Consider the following 23,916-nt stretch of genomic DNA (forward strand, 5'->3'; position numbering starts at 1 on the left):
AGAACTTAGATCCACTGCTGGTGTTCCCGCGCTATAGACCGACATCTCTGTTATCTCAACGGTAAAACTGTCCTGACGGTCTTGTCTCAATGGTTGACCCCGCTACCTCAACAACTCTCCCACACTTTTTTTTATGTCGACCGGAGGCGAGCCTTGTGGTGACTACCAAGCGTAGGTAAAGATTTCTCACTCATAGAATCAGACATACCAGCGTTAGTGGCAGTAAGTGATTTACCCTTCTTCTTCGCTTGCCTTAGCTTTCCACCATGCCTAAATGTAGTTCGCAATCGAACTACATTTAGGGTCCCATAAATCATGAAGCTCTGAACAGAACCCGGAGTCCTTGACACAACCCAGGCAAGCATTTGTGGCGGGACGTACTTCATCTTTTTTTGTGACTAAGGCATAATAGCATCTGCAAAAATTACGAAAGTGAGATCATGAAAAAAGACAAGTAAATTCACTGCGCCAGAAAAGGAATCCGGTGAAAAGAAACTGAGCCGGCGATTCAACTAACACAGGTAAAAAAAGTGGGACCCTAATAATTGATAGCCTTTGCCGTAATGAGGTCAATCATCAATACTAGATTCCTAGATCATCTCAGTCATAAAACTGTAACCTGCACTCTTGTCCATGCGTTGCAACGGAGCTGAAAAATATCTGTACTCGTTGGTTGCGGAAACGAAAAAGAATATCAGATCAGGCCCAATATGCGTGATCACCTCGCAGGATGACCCCTTAGGAGAGGCCTTTTTTCTGTAGGGAATGCTACCCTAAGATGTTCTTTGTGAACAGGGTATATTCCCTAGAATAGTTTCCGATCAGGGCTGCAATTTGTAATTATAATATTTGCCTATAATGAGTAATAAATGGAATTTATTATTTCCACAGACTTTCTGGTAGGTAATGTAGTAAACTTGGTTAATTAAGATGCAAATTAGATTATTAATATGCACTTATTTCAATCAAAAACCATTCAGGTCTTCGCATTATCCCAGAGCATCCATGTACCAAATTCCATTGAAATGTGATTAGTACTAGAGATATTTGTGGGAAAGCCAAAAATTTACTAGTCATATGCAAATTAGGTGATTAATATGCACAGGCTTTTATTCAGAACTAATTAGGTCGGTGCATAGTCCATGTAATGTAATGATTAGAATTTAAAATGTCAGTAGGAAAGCTAAATAATATGCACTGATATTAACCAAAAACTTATCAGGTCTGTGTATTGTCGTATGACATTTACATGTATGTACCAAGTTTCATTGTAGTATGATGATTAGTCTTTGGGATATCAACCAAAAAATTACTAACCATTATGCAAATTAGGTTATTAGTATGCATGATTTTTTTACTCAAAACTAATCAGGTATGTGTATTGTCCCAGAGCATCTATATACCAAGTTTTATCAAAAAACAATAAGTGGTCCTTTAGATATCAGACTAACAGTCCTTGAACAGCTAAAAATTAGTTAATTATAATTTTAGGTAATTAATATTTAAACCAAAACCTAATTAAATCTGCACATTAACCCAGAGCATCTATGCATCAAGTTTCATAAAAAACAGCATATTTTTCCTAAAATATTAATGGAACACACACACTTATTGCACATTCCAATTTCGTGCTTCACACAATAACATTAACTGGACATAATGCTTCACACACAATGGGAGTAAAAATTGTATCAAAATGAGACATTTTCACCATTCTATAACCGGATCATTCTATAACTTGATACATATGTTGAACATAATGGGACCTGAATGTACATCATTTTCTATTATTTTGTGATGAATTTCGTGATCAGTAGTCATCTTAAAAGTAAATTCACTAATCAGGTAGGTATATTATGTTTTCTTAAAATTTACAATACCACATGGCTTTATATGGTTAGTCATTCATTGATTATTTTTTTCATTGATAGATTTGCCTACTGTTATAAGTGAAACCACATTTGCTGGTGAAATTGGTGAACCTGCAATAATGAATTTAACTGTAGATGCCAACCCATCTTCTACCAGCTTCAGTGAATGGGTGAATGGTAATTTAACACTGAGCAGTAAAACTGACACTTCATCAAGCAGCTCAGTCTATATTGATGAGCTAACTGAAGATTATTTTGGATTCTACAGCATTACAGCATCAAATAGTGTGGGAGACGTCATAATTCAGATTGAGTTGAAAGCAGTAGGTGAGATGGGGGTTGATCATGTCGTTTTTCTAATATAATTTATGAGACAGGTGATAGTACACTTGTTGATGTATATATTAATACTTCAACTTGTCATCACAGGCAATTAATTGATTCAATACAAGTGCTAAAAACTTTCTAGAACAGGAGTATGATGACCCTTGACCTGATAGGTCAAAAATGCTATTACCCAATCAGATCGAATACCACCTAGAGTATTGACAATTGCAAAAATGCATCCAGGAAGTAAATTTTGTTATTATCCAAGTTGAAGTATGATTCATTTGCATTTATTTCACAACCTGAAGTTTTGAATGAGGCGATACGCATTTTTTAAAATGATGATTACAAATTATATCTATTTTATCTACTCTTTTATTCGTAATTTGTTTTTGCAATTACAAACGACAGAAATGTTGCTTTCTGACAACAAATTATGTACTATTTATGTCATCTACCGTTTTTGTAATCACTGATTTCAATGTAATTTTGTATCCTAAAAGTGGTTGAATTATATTTCCCAATATCGCAAATTTCATGTTGTTTTTCACTGAAATCAATGCCAAAAGAATCCCATTGGAACACATATTAATCACTTTCATTCGCCATCTGATTGGTTTACATCCCTGTGATTGTTTGTCACTAAACCAATGTGTTCATATTTGTTTTCATTTGAACTTAATTTTTCATTCATCAACAAAATTATAATATGTAGCAGGCAATGCCTGTCGAACGAGCACAGTTAAGCTGTTTATCGATTCACTAATTTAGCAATAAAAAAAAATAGGACTGGCTTAACCATAGAACGTCAAAACCTGTTAACTGCACTGTGCACAATCGGTGTGTCGCCACTGCTCGAAATACCATTCAAAGTTGAACTATTTTCAGTCTGTTGCAAGAAAATCATTCAACAACATTTCTGACAACATTTTATCATGAATGATTTGTCTCGTCTTATATAATTAGTGTAACAACAACAAAATGACACTGACAATTGATCAGAAGTATACCATTTTTCAAACATTTAAGGAACTATATATACAAATGTTATCTATAGATAGAGGAAATGCTGACATTTTTAAGAGGCTGTGAAAATTTCCAGTGTTTGTGATGCATATTTTTCAACCATTTGAAGGTCTTTCATTCTCTGACACCTACATTAGAATACTGAGGGCAGTTTCCTTGATATCTTGCAACCCTGTTATGACTATTTAGGCTATAAAGTATTGAAATAGAAATTAAAAAAAAATAGTTCAAAATCGTTGCGGACGGTGTTTTGGAACCAGTATCCAACCTAAATATATGATTGCAATTTCATCAAATCCACGGTTTAAGGTTTGATACTTTCTATTAATTTTCATCAGACACTGGTGAAAGTATTTTATAATATGTATGCCAGCCAAAATTACTGATGAACAAAAATAAATGTTACACTCTCTTAAATTAATTGTAGATTATCCAGTGGCCACAATGTTTGCACCCTTATAGTGAAATCATGCATGGTGTTAACACAAGATTATGAGATCCTCACTTTGTTATTTATCAGGTGCACTAGAGTACATTTTTTTAGTAAGATCATAATTGTAAATAATAAAAGCAAGATATTATGTATTTGTTTTTATTGATAGGCCCTCCTGAACCACCAAATGAAATCCTAATATTGGAGACTGGATATGAGCAACTTACTGTAAAAATAATACCAGGATTTCACGGAGGAGATGCAATAAACATTTTGTATTATCTGCAATATAATCTTGTCAATAATGCAACTGATAAGCTATGGCCGGAAGATGGTAAAGGGAGTGTGAATGAAATATTGACAGTGACAGGTTTAAATGATAACACTACATACAAATTCAGGGCTTATGCTTCCAGCAGCTTTGGAGATGGAGACATATCAAATACTTTCAGTTTTAAGACATACGGTGAGTGATCTACATGTAACTTGTGATTACACAAGATTATACTACGGTAGTACTAAAGAAATATATAGATATTGATTAAGTTTTTCATATAGTCATGAATGGGTTTAATTGCTAAATTTAAACTTTTCCTTATAATCCATTATTGACTTATTTAACATTCATAAAAATGCACCTGGTTTTAGATATCATCAACAACTAAAATATAGCATAACTATTACAACCTTGTCTATTGAGAATCTAGATTAAACAAATGGATGCATTGATAGAAACAATATCTTATCTTTGCATGACAAAAGTGAGTCTAAAAGTCCTGAAAAAAATGCAATAATATATTTCTCATACAGGCTAAAAAAATTCATAATTACATAAAAAAAATAATTCTATTGATGTTCCTCAAATAATACTACATGTACTATATTAATCCCAATGACCCTCATAATAAATTCAACTTGAAGTGACTAAAGATAATAGTTCAACATGCAAAATTTGAAAGAAAATACTAGCTAATGTGTTTTTTAATTAATACTACATGTATTATTTTAATCTCAAGATCCCTGACAAAATACATGTACCATAACATGAATTGTAAAAAAAAATCCTAAACAATAATAGTACAGCAACATATTCATATTCAATTGTCTCAACAACGTGCCTAAAATATTCACACCTATTTATTGTTCAGTGGTGATAAGGTATCAGACACGCAATGAAACTGCCTTTGTTCTGTCAATACTCCTTCTGAATACTTGTGTATGCATGTGTTTCGTAAGTTTTCAACAATGAGCTGTTATCTCCGTAAAAGTGTTAAATTCTTCTTCAATGCTCAGTTTATGGTTCAAAAACAAAGAACTCCTTTGATTTGAAAAAAATCATGCTGTTTTCCCATGGAAATCAAAGCCAAAAGATCGCACTACATTATCGGTAAATCTCTTTCGTGTTGCGTTCACCATGAGGTCGCTGAACTGTCATTAACATATTTAAATGAGCTACTGTATGGTAATTCAGACACGTGGGCACCATCCATCATTTTGATTGAATTATTCACTGGCAAAGAACGAACCCGACTCAAGCGAATTGGCGGCAAAAGGAAATAAAAAGTTAGTTTAATTCTGCTGAATCTAAAATTACATTTCTGGCATACAGTGAAATACAGCATTAAAAGGCAAAAACAGAACTGTGACAAAATGATAAAAAGCACTCAAAAACAAGAACGAAAGAAAAGCGTGATACTAATACAAAATGATAGAAAAGCGAGCTGGCATGACCGCGAGAAAAAATGGGTGGGTGGGTGGGTGAAAATAACCCGAACAGAAATGACTGGGCACGAACAGCGTGCAATATAAACAGTGCAAGTAAACAGAACGAAGCGAACTGGCTACAACAATCATGCGCAGTAGAGGAACTAAACAAACAAACGAAGCTATGCAAATGAAAAGTATGCAAATGAATAATTAACAATTTTGAACTACTTACAAAATACAACAATTATTCACTGGCAAAGAACGAACCCGACTCAAGCGAATTGGCGGCAAAAGGAAATAAAAAGTTAGTTTAATTCTGCTGAATCTAAAATTACATTTCTGGCATACAGTGAAATACAGCATTAAAAGGCCAAAAAAATTAAAGCCGCCAAAAGCAAATGTTCAAAGTGTCAGATCGACTTGGCCAGACTTGATAGCAGCGCGAATGCATGATGCCGTCCTGAGGCGACGACCGAATGAAGATTCCATGTAGAGCAGGTAAGCTTGTGAGCGCCAGTCGCCTTGCGCTTTAATTGCTTCAGGGTCTGCGCCCGACTGAAATGCGAAGGAGGCACCTCCGCGACGAAAGCTGTGACCGGAGTAACTGTTTGGGTCCAGCCCTGTGGAGCTGAGCAATGATCGCAGATGTCGAACAAAAGACTGGTAGGTCAAAGGATGCAGTCTGCCGGTAGATGACGGCGCAAGGAACAGGGGAGCTTCTGAAGGTGCTGGCAACATGTCCACCATCTGCTTGTAGGCTGATACTGGGCAGAGGGCGGAGCCAGGGATAGCCAGGATGGGAATGTGCAGAACCCGTTCGCCGAACTGTATGGTTTTGGACCATGTGATACGGATGATCAAACCTGTGGTGTTGTATCCGACGCTGCCCCGCGAGAGATGAATGCGGGCGTCATAAGCTGTATCTGAAGGGGGCACCAGGTTGGACTTGCGCAGGAACGAAAAAAAAAAATGCGATGAGGAAAGCGGACTACAGCGTAACGTGAAGCGGGCGTGTAAAGTCCAAGAGACGATGAATTCGAAGAAGGATATCCGGTGTGATAGGCAACTTGCGGCGAGGCTGGTGCGCTGATATACGCTGTATTCCCCGGAGGACAAGGCGCAGTTCGAATGAGTCGAGTGAAGGTGGGGTCTCGGAGACAAATAAATGCAGCAGCCGAACGCCGTTGAGGTAGTTGCGGATTGATGCCGTGCATGAAAACGAGCGGGCGAGGAACTGTGTGTAGCGAATAATCGTTCGTGTTGTGGCCGGAACTGGCTGGATGCAAAAGAAACGGCAGAAGAGGAAGAATGCACGCCATTGAGTTGTAATGTTGCGCAATGAACCGGAAGCAAAAGCTGAGTGGAGTGAGCGGGACGCCTGGCGGTCCAGATCGGCGAGCGGAGCTTGACAATCTGCAGGAGCGAAAAAGAAAATGCTACAAGTTACCAAGGATGAATAAACTGGAACGTTTCTTGAGGTACAACGACTTCTGAGATGCCAAAGTTTGACTGTAGCTCTTCCACACGAGACTTGTAAATGCCAGATAAATGTGAACGGCTTGGAGCGTCGGCAACGTTGCTCCGACCGGGGATGTGTACAGCCCAGAGATTGAATTCGAAACGTGCTTGGAAGTATGCAATCTCCCGCAAACAGCTGAGTTCGAAATCTGAATGGGTACGATGAGAGTTGATCAATGCAACCGTTGTAGTGTTGTCAGAGGTTATTTGCAAGCGAAGCCTGCGCCAAGTATGGGACCAGAGCTTGAGTGCGACCACGACTGCAAGCAATTCCAATGCATTGATAGACAAACCCATGTTGATGATGTGTTGTGGGAAAGGAGAGCGAAAGAACTGGGTAACTGAGACGCCGCCGCAGCCTGAAAGGCATGCGTCTGTACACACGACAGTATCTGGCGGGGACCAAGGTTGGGTGTGTATGATAGAAACGCCATTATAGTCCTGTAAAATCGTCTTCCACCATAAGAGGTCTTTGCGAAACTCTGCATCGATACGGGTGCGGGGATGTTTAGCAGAGAATGTGCGAAGCGTGGACAGCATGCGGGAAATAAACAAGCGACCCGGGCGAACACAATTTGAGACATAGGACAAGAGACCGATGAGACTTTGTAATTCTGTGCGGGAACAAGAGGAGCGATTGTCCCAGTTGGATAGTTCTTCGTGAATTTGAGTGAGTTTCACGGCGGGTACGGCAATGGTCATGTTGACTGTGTCAAATTCAGAACCGAGAAAAGTCATACTAGTAGCAGGAGCACATGCTTTAGCCACGGATTCTTGAAGGCCGAGCTCGTTCAGCAGATTCCCTAGACTCTCAAAAGCCGCAGTAGCGTTGATTGGTAACTCTGCTCCGCCGAAATCGTCGATATAATTGATCACCTCGTGCCCTTGGTTGCGTAGGATGTGACGCACTGCGCTGGTTGACCGTTGACACATTAAGGCCGCTGTGCGTAACCCGAAAGGTGGTGAAACGTCAAAGTAGTATTTCCCTTTCCAAGAATAGCCGAGAAGGTGGTAGTCTCTCGGATCCACGCGAAGTTGACGGTATGCCCTGCTGAGGTCACGTTTGTAAAGGAGGCAACCGGAACCAAGTGTACGGATGCGATCTAACATGGAGTCAACTGTAGGATATCTGAGCTTATAATCATCCCCGATGTAACTATCCCCTGGGATGCCGTCGTTGACCGAGTAGCCTTCTGGAAAACTTAAGTCCACGACCACGCGACGGGAAGATGAGCCCTTCTTAGCCACGGTCATTAATGGTGAGGTAATGAGCGGGTGTGACAATGGCGGAGTGTCGAACGGTCCAACAGATGCGCCGAGAGATAGCTCTGATTCCAGAAAACTGTCCACGTGCTCAGCGAAATGTAAAGCCGAGGTGTGATTCGTTGTGTGCGAAGTAGGAAGAAAGTCGCGCGAGTAGTTGATGGGCCAACCAAATTCTAAGAAGTCGCAGATGTCATCGTCGTAATTGCGTAGTAGATGGCGCCAAGACTGAATGTTCAGACCGAAAGAGACCGGGATGCGACAACCTTGAAAGTTATAAAGGCCTGAAGTGGAGATTCTGCGATGTAAATCAATGTAATGCTGTGCAATACTGCCATCCATGTTAGAAATAATATGATCTGTCGGCACAGAGTTTCTGGGCGACAGTGACAAATGATCAGCTGATGATGGAGAAGTTGTTGTTGTTGTTGTAGTTGATGATGTCAATGACGAGTGTGTAGCCCTCGACCTGCTTGTGTTGTGATGAAGTGCGGGGACGAAGTTCGTGTCGCTGAGGACCGTCTGCGATGTTGGCGCTTTGATCATGCTTGATGTCAGTGTGGTTGTTGACTGACCGGCGAGAGCGAGGGATTCGAACTTGTTATTATCGATGAAGACTGTGGTGCTGAGCTTGCGTAATGCTGTGTGCGTAAGTGACAACGGTGATGTAGCTGCTGGTGGCGTAGGTGTGGAGCCCCCTGAGACGCTTGTGATGACTGAAAGTGTTGGGTCAGACCCGGTGATGTTGTTGCTAACCAAATCGAGCGAGATAACACTATCGTCCGGAGATACGTGTATAGGCGTTGATCTAACGGGGAGGTTACAGGTCGTTGACGTGATGTCTGAGGGCTGCGCATGGAGTCACGAGGAGATTGGTTTGTCGCGGTGCAGAGATGACATGGACGTGCCTGACTTCTGTTTGCAGTCCTTTTCGCTGTGATTATTTAAGCGATTGCGAGTGACATAGCAATAATTGCAAATGTGTTTAAATTTGCATGGATCAAATGAGCAAGAACCTTTCTCGTTGAAAGCTGTGCACACTAATACGGGCGAACCGTCCGGGTTGGAGGTATTTCTGTTGCCGCTGTTTGTTGTCCATTTCTGGGTGACTGATTTCAACTTGTCGGCTGAGAAATCGAAAAACAGTTCTTTCACGTCTGAGTAATCGCTGTCCCATGTACGTCTGTTATCATCGATTAAACGAGCCACTGCCGCGTGATAGCTCCGGACAATGGGCCATTTGTACAATGGTAGTTTAACAAACAAATCGTGCAGGAGACGTAACCGGCCCTTTTGTTCTGCTTTGGGCATGGATGGATCCTGCAGTAAGAGCGTGTAGCCCTGTAGAAATTGTTCAAGTGATAAGTCGTCGTATTTCAGTTCGTGTGAAGAAAAGAATGATGAAACAAACTGTTCTGGAGATTTCAAACCAGGCAACTTTTTCCCGGCGTGACGCCCGGGGGAATTAATGAGACTGTCGCGAATAATGTACTCACCAGCTGGTTCTTTGTTCTCAGCCTCGTGTCCTTTGTTCGCTCCAATGGCATCGAAGTATGGTGACAAATCGTGGTCAACCTGCGATCGGAGATTCGTCATTTTGCGAAGTTCCGCTAGTGAAATGTCAGAGATTTGGTGATCAGAAAGCGATGTGCCCTGTTGGCGCGTGGATGATAGGCCTGTGGTTGGTGGATGTGCGTTCAAGGAACAACTTTTGAATTCCGTTTCTAGCTGGGAGATTTCCGCCAGTAATTTTTGCTTCGCGATTCTCACCAACAAGGATTGTTTCCGGCGTTGCAAAATAGCTAACTCGACATGGTCGTCTTCATCCCCGTCTGAAAACTCGTCAAAATATCTATGTGGTTCCGCGTGTGAGACTGTGGGCGAGTGACGTCGGTGCTTCGAGGTGGAAGGGGACGACTTAGGGACGGCAGTTGAGCTGTTCGGTGAACGGCAGTTCTCTTCCTCCGGCGGTGGACCGGTGCAGAATTTTCCGTGCTTGCCCCAGGTGTGAGCTTCCACATCGAGCTTGCAGCCAGAGCATGTTGAGCGCCGCTTACTTCTTGGCATAGCGAGAAAGTAAATTGAAAATAACCCGAACAGAAATGACTGGGCACGAACAGCGTGCGATATAAACAGTGCAAGTAAACAGAACGAAGCGAACTGGCTACAAGAATCATGCGCAGTAGAGGAACTAAACAAACAAACGAAGCTATGCAAATGAAAAGTATGCAAATGAATAATTAACAATTTTGAACTACCTACAAAATACAACCATGATTAATTAGTGACTTGACTTATTTGGTCAATAAAAGGTCAATAAACACGTCTTGCGTGCATTCAAAACATGGCGAATATCGTATCGTATCGAGCGTTTACATGTGACTGAAACCATTTGATTACGGTGAAACTAAGTTGAATTTTATGTGCATTTCATAACAATTCAACAGATTTATTTTTCATGCGTTATTATAAGCTAATCACTACTGAATAATAATCACCAATTTCAAAACAAGTAAGTTATTCACTTGTGAACCGAAGCATGGCCAGATTGCGCTAACAATTACTAATCATTTGCTACTAAGCAGTGCATTCGTGTTTGTTTTTATTTGAAACTTCTGTTAGAATATACTTTTTGTTACCAAGAAAATTAAAAAAATAAATGCATATTATATTAAATATACTGAGTAAGTTTTTTTATCATGTGGACATTTTTTTTTTTATTGATTAATTTTTCAACATATCATAACGCCTATTTTAGAACCAAAGTAAGGCCTTTTACTCTTCCCTGATGCCTATTCAAGAGATTGTATGATGTATTGTTTGTTTTGTGCATGTGTTGTGGGCAAAAACTGACCACGCCCATTTAGTGATTGCAATATGTACGTATTAGAAACCGCACCCCGAACTGGAGCTTTTGATCTCAATTTTTAAATTGATACATTGTAATATAAACCGCGGTTTATTAGAGCTTTAACGGTACATTCATTTAGCCTCTGCTCAGCACCGCTTGTGTTTGGAAGAGGTGCAAGGCAGTGCATGGTACTCCAACTACACTCCAACTAATTAGGGGTAGAAATAGGTAAAAAGATAATTCCTGGACTATTTTGGGCAGATGATGTTGTCCTCATCGCAAATAATGCAGATGAATTACAAAATATGTTAGACATAGCAGCAAAATTTGCAGACAATTGGAAATTAAGTTACAACAGCAACAAATCCCAAGTAATGTATTTTGGCAAAAAATTGCATAGAAAAGGCACACTCTGGAAATTAGGAAATCTGTTACTAGAAGAGACTAACACATATAAATACTTGGGAATAGTTATTTCTAAAACTATAAAGGACCATGCACAATTTACTGAAATTTACAAGAAGGGGATGAAATTAATAGCATATTGTAAAGCCATCATCAATCAACACAATAGTTACAATATGTTTGAGTATGGTGATGTATTGTGGAAGAGTATAATTTTACCATCTATTAGCTATGGATGTGGTGTATGGTTTTTAGAAAATAACGATGATAGGAAAAAGTTAAAAAGTCTGCAATATCAGTTTGGCAAATTCCTTTTTAAAGTCAACAGAAATGTTGCTTGCTCTGCTGTATTAGGGGATTTAGGATGGGCTGATTTGAGCTACACCCTTGATACTTTTCGAATTAAATATTTGAACAGATTACAAGAAATGAATAACACCAGATGGACCAAAATTGTTTTCACAGAATTGCACAAGTCGTATGTAAACAACCATAAGCTTACTTGGAATTGGCCAACATATGTGCACAAAGTACTTGAAACTAACGGATTAGACCATGTCTATGGGTTAAACATACCTAACAATATAAACTGGCTCAAAAGCTTTTATAAAATAAGTGAACAAAATGAAGTAAAAACGTTTGCAGATCAAATATCTAATATGAAATCACTGGAACATTACAGTTGGGTTAAAAGAAATAAGGAAAAAGAAAACTATATAAATGATCCCCTTGATCATCATGGCATATCACTGTATTTTAAAGTCAGATCTAACTCACTGGATTTAGAGGGTAATAAAATAACATGGGACAAATATAAAGGGAATGGAATGTGCAAGCTATGTAATGACGACAAAGAAGATATTTATCATTTTCTATTTTTATGCAAAGCAACTTATCATTTAAGACACAAATTTTATGGAGATTTCATGTACAAAGTTCAAAACCTTGAAGTAGACCCAACACTTATTAATAACTTTCTTTCTGGAGGAATTAATTTTAAGTTTAATGTACTTTTTAGCGACATATTGTGGAAAGTCAACAATAATTTGGAGAATATTGTATCCAAGGAAGTTAGAGTATTTATTACTCAATTGTATAAGTATAGAAAAGAAAGTTTGAATTTAATGTGATTTTTCTTCTTTCCTTTTTCAAATATGTATGATTTGGTTGTTTTCTTCTCTTTGTTTGCCGCTCCAAAGGCTAATAAAAAATATTATTATTATTATTATTATTATACACATGCAGGACATCTTTGTATAGGACTGGTTTCTCTACCATCAACTTTTAAAGGGAGACTAGACAAACCCCTACAGTACAGAGATCATTGGGGTTTGTAGTCAATATGAACAGGTCACAGTTAGAGACAACCCAAAACTTGACATACTTGGATGTGCAATGGGTGTATTCCAACCCTCAGACAAACAGTGCAACAGAATCAGCTGGGCCAACATACCCAATGTTGTTATATACACTGGCAAATGTGTTTCTTTTGATTTACATGTCAATCATTCTTGAAAAAAAAATATTAAATTATATTAAATTTTCAAATGACTTTCTAAAAATGTTATTCAATTAGGTGGTCCTAAATTCACAACAATAAAATGCTGACCAACATCCTAGCTACATTGGCAATGTGCAGTCTATCAGTATAAAAAGCTTAGCAACATGTATCACACCAGGAAGTTGTTTTGTCAGACTTTGTTTCAGTTACCAGTATTTCTTTTCAAAGCTTACTCAATTAATTCATACAATATTGCCCACATTTTGAAACTAACAAATGGTTAAAAGGCTAATCACATAACAACATGCACCAGTCTAGTGACATATAAGCAACGGACTGTGCTATCAAACATGCTTTTCATAATTTATTATGGTTATATTTACAAAGAAGACCGTCCAGTGCATTCCACTAGCAATTTAACCCACAACAGATATTCCTTCCTGGACAAGGTTTTCTATAGTTTTACTATAATTTAGTTTTTTTCAAATTCAAAATGCATTAGGAATTCCAACCATTGAATTAAATCCAGAGAATGGTGAATTAACCTGGACAAGGCATGAAAATGGCAGTTATCAGTGTGTGAAAATAGAGAAATATGTAGATGACAGTTGGGTTGTAATAGAAGAATGTGTACTTAGCAGTCAACTTGAATATACAGTGGATGATGTGAATGCTGAATACAGAGTAACATACTGTACACTAGATGGTGATCACTGTTTAGAGGAATCCATTGATGCAGTGAAACATAAAGGTATTTTTTTTTCGTGATAGGGGTACTACTGTAAAATCTGTATTAGAAGCCACATCCCTAATGGGCCATTCCAGTTTATATCTGCACCCCCCTGTTGATGAGGTCGGATTTCCAGCACTGTATGATGGGGAAAATACCCCGGAATTCCAGCTGTATATGGAGAAACAGAATCTGGAAATCCAGACGAGTATGGAAAAAAAAATTCTGGAAATCCAGGCAGTTATGGCTACTAAATTAAATATGGCCTAGTTTATCTCACCACATACCGGTTGATGAGGTTGGATTTCCAACACTGTATGACTAAAAAAACTTGGAATTCTGACTGTATTGGGCCAGTATGAAATAGTTATTTCTGAAATTAGATAATGATGGTGGGACGAATGAGCTCATCAACACCGTGAATCAGGACTAGTTTGGATTTCCATTGTCAGATATAAAATTTTGAACTTGGTAAATTAGCATATGATGAGAGTTATATTTGGAAATCCTACTCTGTATGGTGTCACAAAGGAACTCATCAACACCATAAGTAGGACCTATAGTTTTGGATTTTCATTGTGTAATTTTGTATTTCAAAATGGTTAATTATTCCCGTGAATTTTATTATTTGCACTGCGCGCATGCGCAATTGTCTTGTTGTATTTATGCAAATTGTTTGTTTCACGCATGCGCAATTTTGTATTGTTAGTTAGTTGCGTCCTTTGTTGCTTTCAAGTCAACTGTGAACTTTTCGATTTCGATTTTTTCATTACTGTATGGTGAATGATGATTTGGAAATAAAACTTTGTATGACTTATACACCCATGGAAATTATACCCTGTATGAAGTAAACACACAAACTCATCAACAGGGGGGGTGCTATAAACTGGAATGGCCCAATGGAAGTCGCACCCATTCTTTTTGAATAATTGAGAACCAAAAATTCATCATTTCTCATCTGTGTAGATGTAGAAGCCGCATCCCATCTGTTGCATTTGTACCATTTTAATAGAAGCTGCGGCTTCTAATACAGATTTTACAGTATTACACCTAAGAAACATGTGATAAAGGTACACACTAGTTATTTCTGAGTTGCAAGTAAATACATGTATTATAATGTTAATACAGTGGTATGATCTGTTCGCAAATTAGAGATGCATGATTAATGAGGAAAAAGCTAGAAAAAAACATCAACATAAAAACGGCCATTTTAGATCACTCACACTTACTGTGCAAGAGGGAAATATTAAGCTATTACTATATTAAGCTATTAATATATGATTAGATTTATCGACAAAATGCACAAGTCTGATTAGATTATAGGACTATGATGTATTAACAACTAGTATTATATATTGATCTCATTCAGACCAGAATTCAAATTATTCTTTATGTAAAAATCCAATTAGTTTATTTTTTATTTACTTGCCAAACCTAAATTTCAAAAATTCATGTAACCAATTGTGTAGCTATGGAGAATACCTGGACAATGCCAATGTGAATTGGTGCAGTCTATCAGTGTATAATGCTTAACAACATGTATCACACCAGAAAGTTTTGTCAGGCTTTGTTTCAGTTAAGTCTTACTTATCATAGCTTATTACTCAATTAATTCATACAATTACCCACATTTTGAAAATAACACAAACGGTTAATGAATGACATAAGCAAAGTATTGCTCTATCTAAGATGCTTTTCATAACTTATAATGGTTACATTTACAAACAAGACTGTTTAGTTTATTTCACTAGCAATTACCACACCATAAATATTTCTTCCTGAGCACTGTCAAATGTATTCATCCCAAACTGTATTTCAAACTCATCAAGCCCCTGCATCCAGAGTTTTGGCTCTTGTGACAGATGTGACCAAATAACGTACTGACTTGCATATCGCTAGTGAAAATATTAAATGGTCACAACTATCACAAAGCATTCAGATTATCTGTTCAAATACCAATTTGTAAAGACACACTGCACACAGAAGATATACATTGAATTACATTTAATAGCAAAGCACATACAAGATCAAAACATACAAACCAATAAACTTACACTAATTATGCAGTAATAAAAAAAAAAAGTTATCTCTACAATAACTAAAAATTGACTATTTCTAATAAAACTAAAAATTAGGCAAGGGGTCTGTTCAGTCTAGCTTACCAGGGCCAAGAGCATAAGTGAGGCCAGCATCAAGGCCAAGAAGGTCACTATGCTGCCCAGAACCAATTAACTATTTTAAATACACATATGAATGTATCCTGCGGAATACTACATGAACACAAACTCAACAAACATGATTATTTTTGCTCATTTTGTATATCGACAGTGGAGGTACTGAGTAAATTTCCAAAGAGTAACAAAGTAAACTGCAGTACATATGTAATAAAATATTGTCGTTGTGGATTATTTTTTTAATAATTAACACCACCTTTGTATAAGATAACAGTTCATCAATCACAATTACTTTTTCAGTTCCAGTTACAAATTATGAAATGACAATGAATGGAATGCTTATCACCTGTGGAGTCTTAATCATCATCGATATTGTCCTTATCATTTTAATATCAAGAAGAAAACCACAAAATAATGGTGAGTTTGACAGCTTTATTTTAAGTAAACTTGTTGTAATGTTGGCAACTATATTCAGTATATCAAAATTATACATATTGAGACACACAATATGATGAAGCAGATTTGAATAAACACAAATGGCAGTTATGTAATTGTATTTTTTTTGTGTTATTACATTTTAATATGTTGATATTTATTCTATCCAGGTGATGCAGAAATGGTTTGTAGGTACGTATACACATCTAATTAAAGCTGCTTGATCACTATTCCTCAACAAACACCACATAAAAATGATAAAGATAAATGACAATTATGTTTTATTCCAATATGATCCAGATGATCCACAGTTTAAGCAGTCGATAATACAGAAACATATACATATTGACCTATAACATTACACTAAATTTACATAAATATTCATTACAAACAGAACATATTGTTATGAAAACTAGCAACTAGTTTTGAAGATTAAGATTCACGTGTATGTATCAGGTATACCAAATGCAGTTACTTTCAAAATGTATATGGATTATCAAAGTATGCTCAAATTTTAAACCCAAACTAATCAAGTCTTTAGAAATGTCCTCAGAACAGGTAAATATATGCCTTTTCTTTTGGAATGCAATATGTTTTTGAGATATAGATGGATTATTGACTAATTAATATGCAAATTAGGGAGTTAATGTGCTTGGTTTCAACCCAAAAACTAATCATTTTGGTACATTGTCCTGAGGCACTTTTTTACCCAGTTTCTTTACAATGTGATTAAATCTTATAAATTAGGTAATAAATATTAAATATTTTAAACCTAAAACTAACTAGGTTGTCGCATTGTCTTATGCACTATAAATTATTGAAATAAGATGATTACTACTCAAGATATCAATGAAAAAGCTAAAAATTACTAATTTGTATGCAATTTATTATTTAGGTAATTAATATGAGCAGATTTTAGCTTAAAACTAATCAGGTCTGTAAAATATCATATAGCATCTAAATATAATTTTTCATTGAAATTTGATGGTTAGTATGCAAGATATTGGTAGGAAAGCAGAAAATTAAAAAAATAATTATGTGAATTAGATGATTAATATGCACTGATTTTAACCACAATTGATCAGGTCTGTGCATTGTCCTAAAGGATATATGTACTAAGTGTCACTGAAATGTGATGATTAGTACTTGAGATATACATTATAATTTTTTCTCCAAACTGATCAGGCCTTTGCATTATACCAGAGTATCAATATACAAAGTTCTTTGAAATCTGACAGACAGAGTAACCACAAAGACTCTCACACACAGAAATAACAAATTATTGGCATCTCTACCAAAATGTAATGAATGATTCATTATTGTGTTATGAGTATCCATCCATAACTTTTTATAATTGAATCTTCTTGCAGCTATTCAGGTGCAGACAACCCATCTATGGTTACCAGTGAAATAATGAGAACCTCCCCACCAAAAGGTAATTACTTACTTGAAGCTTTTCTATAGAGAAATTATTACTTATTCAGGGGTCAAAATTAAGGCCTGTCCCAGAGAAGCAGGTTCTAGCTGGGACAGGTAAATGTTTAAATCTCCTGTTCCCTTTAGGTGAATAAAGATATCAAGTCTTACTAACTGACCAAATGAGATACTGTTGTTGCTGATATGCAGAAAATTGCTTTCAGAATTTGTATGACATATAAAATTATGATGAGCCAATAAAATTGTATTGTAAATATTATGTCTTAATTTATCTTGCTAATGACAAGTACATGTACTTTTATTCACCAACCTGTCCAATGGTCAAGCAACTTTAATGCTTATTAATACATACATACAGTATTTGGGCTTTGACATTGTTGTTTATGTTCATAAAAATGTACTGAATCTAGTCCAAACATTGCCCCTGCTCTGCAATTCTAATAGTAGTTGGGATATATGTGCTTGTATACCTAGCTATTAATCTGTATTATATAATTTTGTTTTTAACCAAGCAACATTTAAGAAAGTATAAATCAATAATGTTGTTTAACAATTTGGTGCAGCAGGAATGTATTCAAATGAGAAACCTAGTACAAGTTTACAGCGTAAGCGACCAATGCCTGCAGCAGCTGCAACTTCTTTGGATATAGATGATGTGTATGTACAAGAAAACAAGCAAAATCAAGTGCATGGAAAAGCCAAAAATTTGAAGACGCAAAACATAAATAATGGTAAGCACAACTTATTTTTTCAGTATACAATGTATATACTGGTACATTATGTTATACACAATGTTGATTCAGGTAATACATATACAGGGTAGAACATGCTATAAGATTATTATGAGAATATCATGAGTATGTATGAAAAATGTATAGAACACTGTCTAGCAAAAAACAATGCAATACTGAGTGATACCTTATCATTGGTGATTAGTGAATAAACATGATATAAACATCTTTTTCCCGATTGTAAGTCAATTAGAGAGTTTTGACCAATTGTAGTTTGGGAGAAATGTATGTGTTGAACAAGTAAATGTATATAGTCATTACTGCATGGGGTTCTATTAATTCATTGTTTATATATCGACTATAAAATTGTGAGCAGACCAATCATGTTTGCGTCACCACAAATTCATGCAGTCTTTGACATTTTTATTTCCACTATCACTATTCAGTTGTAACTACATTTTGACCAACTTGAACTGAATTATGAATTAAGTATTGAAGAGCAATGGTTGTCGTGCTGCATATGTACAACATTTGCATGGATAAACATTGATTTTCTAACAATCCAATGTGCTCTTCCAATAGAAATCATGAAGATGAGTTTTGACCTGGACACGATTTGCACTAATTATTGCCATTGACTCCAATATACCTTCAAATAACACAAAAAATACCTAGTTAAAGCTTGGTAACATGTCAGTTTGTACTCGTTGGTATAGTCAAAGTTGCAATCTGTGTTCATATGAGACCCAATCTCACGTTATATAACTACAAATTTTGTTGAGCATTAGTTTGGTTAAATGAACAGTCGTTTGAATGTATCTATTATGTTCATATATCATCTAAATTTTGATATGGCATATTACTTTGGGCATTAAAAATACATAACTTGTCAAAAAGTTATTAATTTTTGTGTTTCTCCTTTTTTTTCTTTTTGTGCTGTGTTTGATGTGTTTCCAGAACACTCAGTACAACTGGATGGAGCTTTATATGCAAATCTACCAGGTAATGATTCTGGTAAATAACTAGGCTTTAAAGCAATGAATACATTCAGGTTTATTCTATTTTAGGTTTATTTAGTCCTATTGGATGAATAAATAGTTGAATGTTCTGTTGACACTGAGACCAACAACACATTAATTGCTTTGTCCACTGAATATGTATTGCTAATACAGTGAGAGCATCACACAGAGTTTATGCCAGAACCATGACTTCTTGGTTGAAGCATAACAGCAGAAATATATTATACCAAAAGTGTATTTTTGACTATTCTGGCATTATATATTGAGGTGAATAATATAATGTCAAACAAAGAAGACATATACAGCTTCAAGCGTGGTTAGTTATGATTATCAGGCTATATTTCATGTATTATCACCAGTATACATGCTTAAAAATTGATGATATAACATTTATTAATTTAGCTCATGATGACAACAAGGCACATAAGAATGTTGCGTCTTCAAAACAAAAAGAAATGAAACCATCAGCCATTAAGAAAACAGCATCACCTCCAACAACAGATGAAACGACTCAACATTATGATGATGTTCCTGTTGAACACAATGATCCAAACAGAAACATGCTGGCAGAAAATATGTATGAAGTAACAGCGGGCAAACCAGAACCACTACAAAAACATGATGTGAGTATAAATAAACAAGCAAATTAATTATGAAAACCTTATGAAAAGTTAATGAAAGTCTATCTGCATGCTCCCCTCAGGAGATTGAAACATTAATGTCTGGAAAGTCTGGGGAAACAACATAATACTCTCAGATGAAAAAGGCTCCACAAATATAGGAGAATGCAATTTAACAGTTTTCTCATATATATCACTTTTAGTCTTTAGATAGTGCTATGTAGTCCATCATCTTTATTCTCGTTTTGCTTTTCTGAATAATCAGTGTTCATTGAGACTATGGAGGTAATTTTACCTCTAAGTTGTGACTATCATGAATGGAGTGAGAACTATGGTTTGACATGACCTATTGACTACAGTAAAAGGTGATAAATACTTTCTTCACAAAAAAAGTTGTAAGGGAAAAAAAATGTCAGTGCTTACAGATCATATTTTAACATACTTTTGCATTGTGTTAAAAAAAGCCATTGTCAATATTCTGAAAGAACAATTTTGTCAGTGCAACACAATATTCGATTGGTTAATGGCAGACTTGACCTGTTAGGTCAGAGGACGTTGTTTCAGGTCAAATTGGGCAAAAAAACATCATAGCGGTAATTGCTTTGCATCAAGTGTTTGCGTATGATCAAAAATATTCAACAAAAAAGATGGCAATAAAAATCTTACTTTTGACTGCGACATTATTGTTGTTGTATTATTATACCGTAATATTTTATCATAATTAAATGTGGGAATCAGTGACGACAAAACTCATTTTTATTTTCTTAAAAAAGACATATTTCCAGTAGCGCGGCATGGCGAAAAATGTGATTTGGATAATTGTTCACCCCCATCCCGATTTTAAATGTTGAGGTACCTGGGCTTATGATCGGGGAAATATGGTAATACTGAAGAAAAGTGAAATATCAAGAGAATGAAAACTGTAAATTGCATTCTCCAACATTTGTGGAGCTTTTTCATCTGGGAGCATTATGTTGTTTCCCAAGACTTTCCCTTTACACTTACAAGCGTTAAATTGTTGCATAGAGCTCATTTACCTGGGAGCATAAGGTTGTTTGCTTGGCCTTATTCCCCTTTAATACAAAATGGTTTGCCAGTCAGCTAATATGCATGTGCAGATATGATGTGTGATGTAAATGTCAGAAATGTTTAAACGCCATTTTTGGCAATTTTGTATCTGATCCAAAAAATAAAATAATGTGCATGAATTATGATTTCATTGTGTTCAATAATGCATGTCTGCGAATAATGACTGACATCCAGTTCCAAAATGGTAAAATTGTGTGATTTTCCATGCATTTTTGGTGTTAAAATGGCAGCCATTCAGCCATCTTGATCTCAGATCGTGAAATAAATGCCTATATCTGATACAATGTCTGATGTATCGGTATATGTTAAGTTTGAACTTGCTTGGTGCTGGTATCTGTGAGATACAGGTACGGGTACTGGTCAATCTCCGTTCTCGAGCTTCAACCAATGAAAAAAATGTTTCATTCCCACCAGCCAACTTATAAAATAAAAATTAATTAGCCACATATTAATTAAGTACAAATCTATAAACCGTCAAGGGAAACTAAATGAGGTACAACAATTGACAGTCGTATGTCTTCTTAGGGAAGGTTCTATAAAATTTATCGATGGAAGAATTAATGTTATGTCTGGTAATTATCTGATGATGTTAGTCATTTCATTAAAGTTAAATTATTTTTGCAAGTATAAGATCTGATGAATAATTATTTGAATTGATATTTATTTCACAAACAACATGAGATCTGATAATTGAAGTGTGACTACAGACAAAATCAACTATATCAAAGAGAAGTTTAAAAGTGTGAAACTAATTTTCATTATAATCTATTAGAAATTGGGCATGCATAGAAGAGGAATTGAGAATAACAAGCCCTTTATAACCACCAGATTAGGCTTGAAACCTACAAGTAAATAGCAGAAGGAAATGTTTTTTTATTAGTGAACTAAGTTTTTGAAAGTCTTTTGTATTTAATAGGTTAAAAATTATAGTTACGTAGAAGTGCAGATTCCCTCAATGCTTTGTCTACAATAGAAGTATGACTAAAGACAAAATCAACAGTACCAAAAGTTAAAATGTGTGGAATGATTTTTCATTAAGATCTACCCGTTAATAGAAATCAGGCATGAATAAGAAAGAAAATAAGAATAACATGATCAGACTTGAAACCAACAAGGAAGTAGCAGAAGAATTTGCTTTTTAGTGAAATAGATCTGATTGTTGAAAGTCTTTTGTATTAGGTTAAACATTATACCGGTATTTAAGTAGAAGTGCAAATTTCCCTAAATGTTTTGTCTTAAATTGAAGTATGACTAAAGACAAAATCAACAGCACCAAAAGGAAGTTAAAAGTGTGAAACTAATTTTCATTAAGATCTAGTAGAAATCAGGCATGAATAGGAGTAGAAATAACATGATCAGACTTGAATGAAACCTACAAGAAAGTAGCAGTTGGAATGTCTTTGATATTAGGTTAAACATTATATTTAAGTAGAAGTGCAATTAAATTCCCACAAAACTTTGTCTAGAATATGCACACTTTGTAAATTTGATATTACTAACAGGAAATGTATTTCACAAGATTGTTTGTGTGCACAGTGGTATTTGTCACAAAGCAGCTAAGCTATTATGTGTAGAAGTTAAATTTCGGTCTTGGTTATCAAGGATATAAAGCTTATTCTAATTTCCTGCACATATTATAAATGTATTTAGTAACAAAAACAATTTCCATGCACCAAATTTAGTGGTTGTGTTTGCAAAAAATCTAGTCACGGTGAGCAATTTTGCAACAAAAACATGGTTCAACTTTCTTCTAATCAGAGTGCACAATAGGTCAAAGTAATAAATATTGCTAGACATTCATTTTTAGCAACATGAAGAAACCCAAGATTTTAATGCAAGAAAATTAGTTGTGGTGTTGTAATGTTGTGGTCTTGGTGACCATGGCAACAACAGTTTGACCTTACACCTTACCCCACTCAGAATAGAAGGCTGTTGTGCTATGGCATGTTCAACATTTAATCTAGAGTGCAAATCAATAAAATATTGGGTTATTTAGCAAAATAGATCTGCTTTCCACTGTACATGTATCTATTTTGCTACTGAATGATGTAATGTCATGAGAAATCATGGTGATAAGTACATATTGGGCAAGGAAGCCTTAAGGAAATTAATTCGTCTTTCTTTGTATAGAAATGTAGAAATTTTAGTGGTGTATTTGCAAAATGTAGTCCTGGTCACCTTGGCAACCAAAAACGTGGGTCAACTTTCTTTTAATCTAGAGTACACAATAAGTCAATGTAATAAATAATACTATATATTTGATTAAGTAATAGAGAAAAAACACAACTTTAACATGAGAAAAATAATCTAGATCACAAATAAAAACAAGCAGCCTGTCGGCTGAGATAGCTCCTCTGTTACCAAAATTTGTGCATTTCAATTAATGAACAGAAGATATCATTAGAAAATGAACAATATGTAGACTTGCTTTTTTTTACAAGAATTCAAAAATATCACTTTTCACCAAAAATGACAAAAATAATCATCAAAATTAGATAATATAAGATATCACCACGAAAGTAACACATCTGAAAGAGGTCCACATGTAGTACATATATATGTAATATAAAAGCAATCGGACTAGTGGTTTTTAACAAGAAGTCGAAAATATCACTTTTTAACAAAAATTACAAAAATATTCACTTAAATTAGAGAATTCAAGATATCACAAAATGAACACATCTGAGAGAGGTTCGAATGTAATACCTATATATGTAATATCAAAGCAATTGGACTGGCAGTTTTCAACAAGAAGTCGAAAATAACACTTTTTACCAAA

At 35.8% G+C, this 23,916-nt stretch overlaps 1 protein-coding gene across 3 annotated transcripts in view; it reads left to right on the forward strand.

Annotated features, from left to right (window-relative positions):
- LOC102806974 (basement membrane-specific heparan sulfate proteoglycan core protein-like) overlaps positions 1-23,916 on the forward strand; it is a 106,548-nt gene that overhangs the window by 48,355 nt on the left and 34,277 nt on the right. The window contains exons 11-19 of one of the 3 annotated variants that reach the window (XM_085499287.1): positions 1,932-2,198; positions 3,827-4,123; positions 13,405-13,653; positions 16,107-16,223; positions 16,412-16,433; positions 17,612-17,676; positions 18,242-18,409; positions 19,367-19,411; positions 19,831-20,051. In XM_085499287.1, the coding sequence (XP_085355413.1) occupies positions 1,932-2,198; positions 3,827-4,123; positions 13,405-13,653; positions 16,107-16,223; positions 16,412-16,433; positions 17,612-17,676; positions 18,242-18,409; positions 19,367-19,411; positions 19,831-20,051 (1,451 nt within the window). The remainder of the gene's footprint in view (positions 1-1,931; positions 2,199-3,826; positions 4,124-13,404; positions 13,654-16,106; positions 16,224-16,411; positions 16,434-17,611; positions 17,677-18,241; positions 18,410-19,366; positions 19,412-19,830; positions 20,052-23,916) is intronic. The other 2 variants (XM_085499288.1, XM_085499289.1) reach the window with 2 other exon arrangements.

This window comes from Saccoglossus kowalevskii, chromosome 5 (genome assembly GCF_978046115.1).
Source record: "Saccoglossus kowalevskii chromosome 5, keSacKowa6.1, whole genome shotgun sequence".
Lineage (NCBI taxonomy): Eukaryota > Metazoa > Hemichordata > Enteropneusta > Harrimaniidae > Saccoglossus > Saccoglossus kowalevskii.